The following is a 1,944-nucleotide window of genomic DNA, read 5'->3' on the forward strand; positions in this document are numbered from 1 at the left end:
AAGTTGCTTCGGTGTCGCGATGAAAGAGGTGTTGTCGTGTTGATGCTTCTTACTTGATACCACACCGCCGATACTGTGGTTGAGTTCAGGGCCGTCTTACAGTATTTGGGTACCTTAGGCGACAAATAAAAATTGGGCTTTTTTTGGACTACCGAATAACCGATGCATTACACAAAAATATTTACCTGATAGCACAAAAGACGTACCTGATAACACATGATGATATGAGTATAATATTACCAAACATTTATCATTTTGTTCAAGAAGATACAATACTAGTAATGGACGTAAAGATCGACCTTTTCGCATTTACGGATGCGAACTCATTTATAATACTATCATAGTCAATACTACTTAGCATATCTGCTTCAATGGATAACATCGCTAGTCCGTTTAATCTTTCTTGAGACATCGTTGATCGAAGGTAGGATTTGATCAACTTTAACTTCGAAAAACTTCTTTCTGCAGATGCAACTGTAACAGGGATTGTCAATAAAATTCTATATGAAATAGACGCATTTGAATAGCAGCCACCCATATTTGTTAAGAAACTCAACACGTCAATAGCCTTTTTTGTTTCGTTAGGCAAAAAACTTCGCAAAACCTTCAACTCCGTATATAACTCATCCCCATTGATATCGAATTCCATTTCATAGCTTAGGTACTTTTCAAGTTTCACACAAGAATTCCGTAAGGTACTATCATCAAGAGACCTTAATTTTTCTATATTAAACAAAAATCCATAAGTTTCCTCGTATGCTTGAAATTATTTAAACCTACGTTTGAGAGAAGAAATAGCCTGGTCCATTATAAAAATGAAGTATTCAATTCGGAAGGATTCCATACCTTGCAGTGGTGGTTGTACTTCCTCTATCTCATCGATTTCATCAAAGTGCTTTTTTCTTTTTCGTACTCGTACCTCATAAAAAATAGGCTCTATATTCATGGATGTTGCAAGTATTTTAGCTTCTTCCAATGCCCCCTCAAATCCATTCCTTCTGTAATCCTTAAAGAAAGAAACAAGATCTTTTAGTTTAGTAACGGCATCATCAAGATTCATATCTTCGGTTTGAAGTTTAATGCTCACTGAGTTAACCGCAAGTAGTGCTCTATGCCAAACAACCATACCAAGTATAATCTCAAAATTATCAATCTCTCGTGTCAATATGGAATAAGCAGTACCCCTTGTCTTCGCATCAAAATCAGCCGAAGTCGACAGCTCTATTAAGGCATCCGTATTTCGGGAGCTTGAAATCGGATTGCTTTGATAGCTTCTATATGACTCTCCCACCGAGTATCTGATAATGGTTTAACCGTAAGACCTTTTACATGTTTCTTAAACACCGTCCAACGTTTTGTAGATCCTGAGAAGAAGTTATATATATGTTGCACCACTTGGTACCAAATATTTATTCATATCTCCGGTTTGAGACCTTTCTACGGCATCTTTTCTTTGTCGTATTACCGCTTTGGCATGACCACTTTTCTGCTTTCCAGTCATGGTTTTCGCCTTGTCGGCTTGGATTGCTTATATTACCTTGTACACAGATAAACAAATGAATTGTTTACCAAGGTGTCAGTACACATGAATACATGATAGAAGTATTAAAATTGGCAAAAGGCAAAATCCCACTTCATGTAAAAAAAGTACACTGCAGAGAATCCTAACAGGCTTAGCAATTTCCTAAATGCAAGATAAATTCATATCAAAATTCTAAATTTCTAATTAACAACACAATTCAAGATAAATTCATGTCAAAATTCTAATTAACGCCTAAACCCACGATTGTTAACTGTTGGTTGTTCCTTAACCTCCTTTTTACAATCAAAATTTATAAATACCCCAAATTTTGGTTCACAACTCTCAAACCCTAACAAAATTACTCAATCATTAATCATTCAAAATTCTAAATTTGCAAGAGTAAGTTAATATTACCTTATGAG

The 1,944-nt window shown here is 35.4% G+C and overlaps 1 protein-coding gene across 1 annotated transcript; it reads right to left on the minus strand.

Annotated features, from left to right (window-relative positions):
• Positions 1–203: 203 nt before the first annotated feature.
• Positions 204–1,501, minus strand: LOC113350817. Its single transcript, XM_026594930.1, has 3 exons — positions 1,434–1,501; positions 847–1,298; positions 204–723 (listed from the first exon to the last, which is right to left on the minus strand). The coding sequence occupies exons 1-3, from the start codon at positions 1,499–1,501 to the stop codon at positions 260–262; spliced, it is 984 nt and encodes a 327-aa protein (XP_026450715.1). The 3' UTR covers positions 204–259.
• Positions 1,502–1,944: the final 443 nt, after the last annotated feature.

The sequence above is a fragment of the Papaver somniferum genome, chromosome 2, assembly GCF_003573695.1.
Source record: "Papaver somniferum cultivar HN1 chromosome 2, ASM357369v1, whole genome shotgun sequence".
Taxonomy (NCBI): Eukaryota; Viridiplantae; Streptophyta; class Magnoliopsida; order Ranunculales; family Papaveraceae; genus Papaver; species Papaver somniferum.

Coding starts and splice junctions, on each gene's coding strand:
- LOC113350817 (XM_026594930.1), bottom strand. CDS start 1,501: ATGACTGGAAAGCAGAAAAGTGGTCATGCCAAAGCGGTAATACGACAA. Junction 1,299..1,433: donor AGAAAAGATGCCGTAGAAAG/GTCTCAAACCGG, acceptor AACCATTATCAG/ATACTCGGTGGGAGAGTCAT. Junction 724..846: donor AGTACAACCACCACTGCAAG/GTATGGAATCCT, acceptor TGTTTAATATAG/AAAAATTAAGGTCTCTTGAT.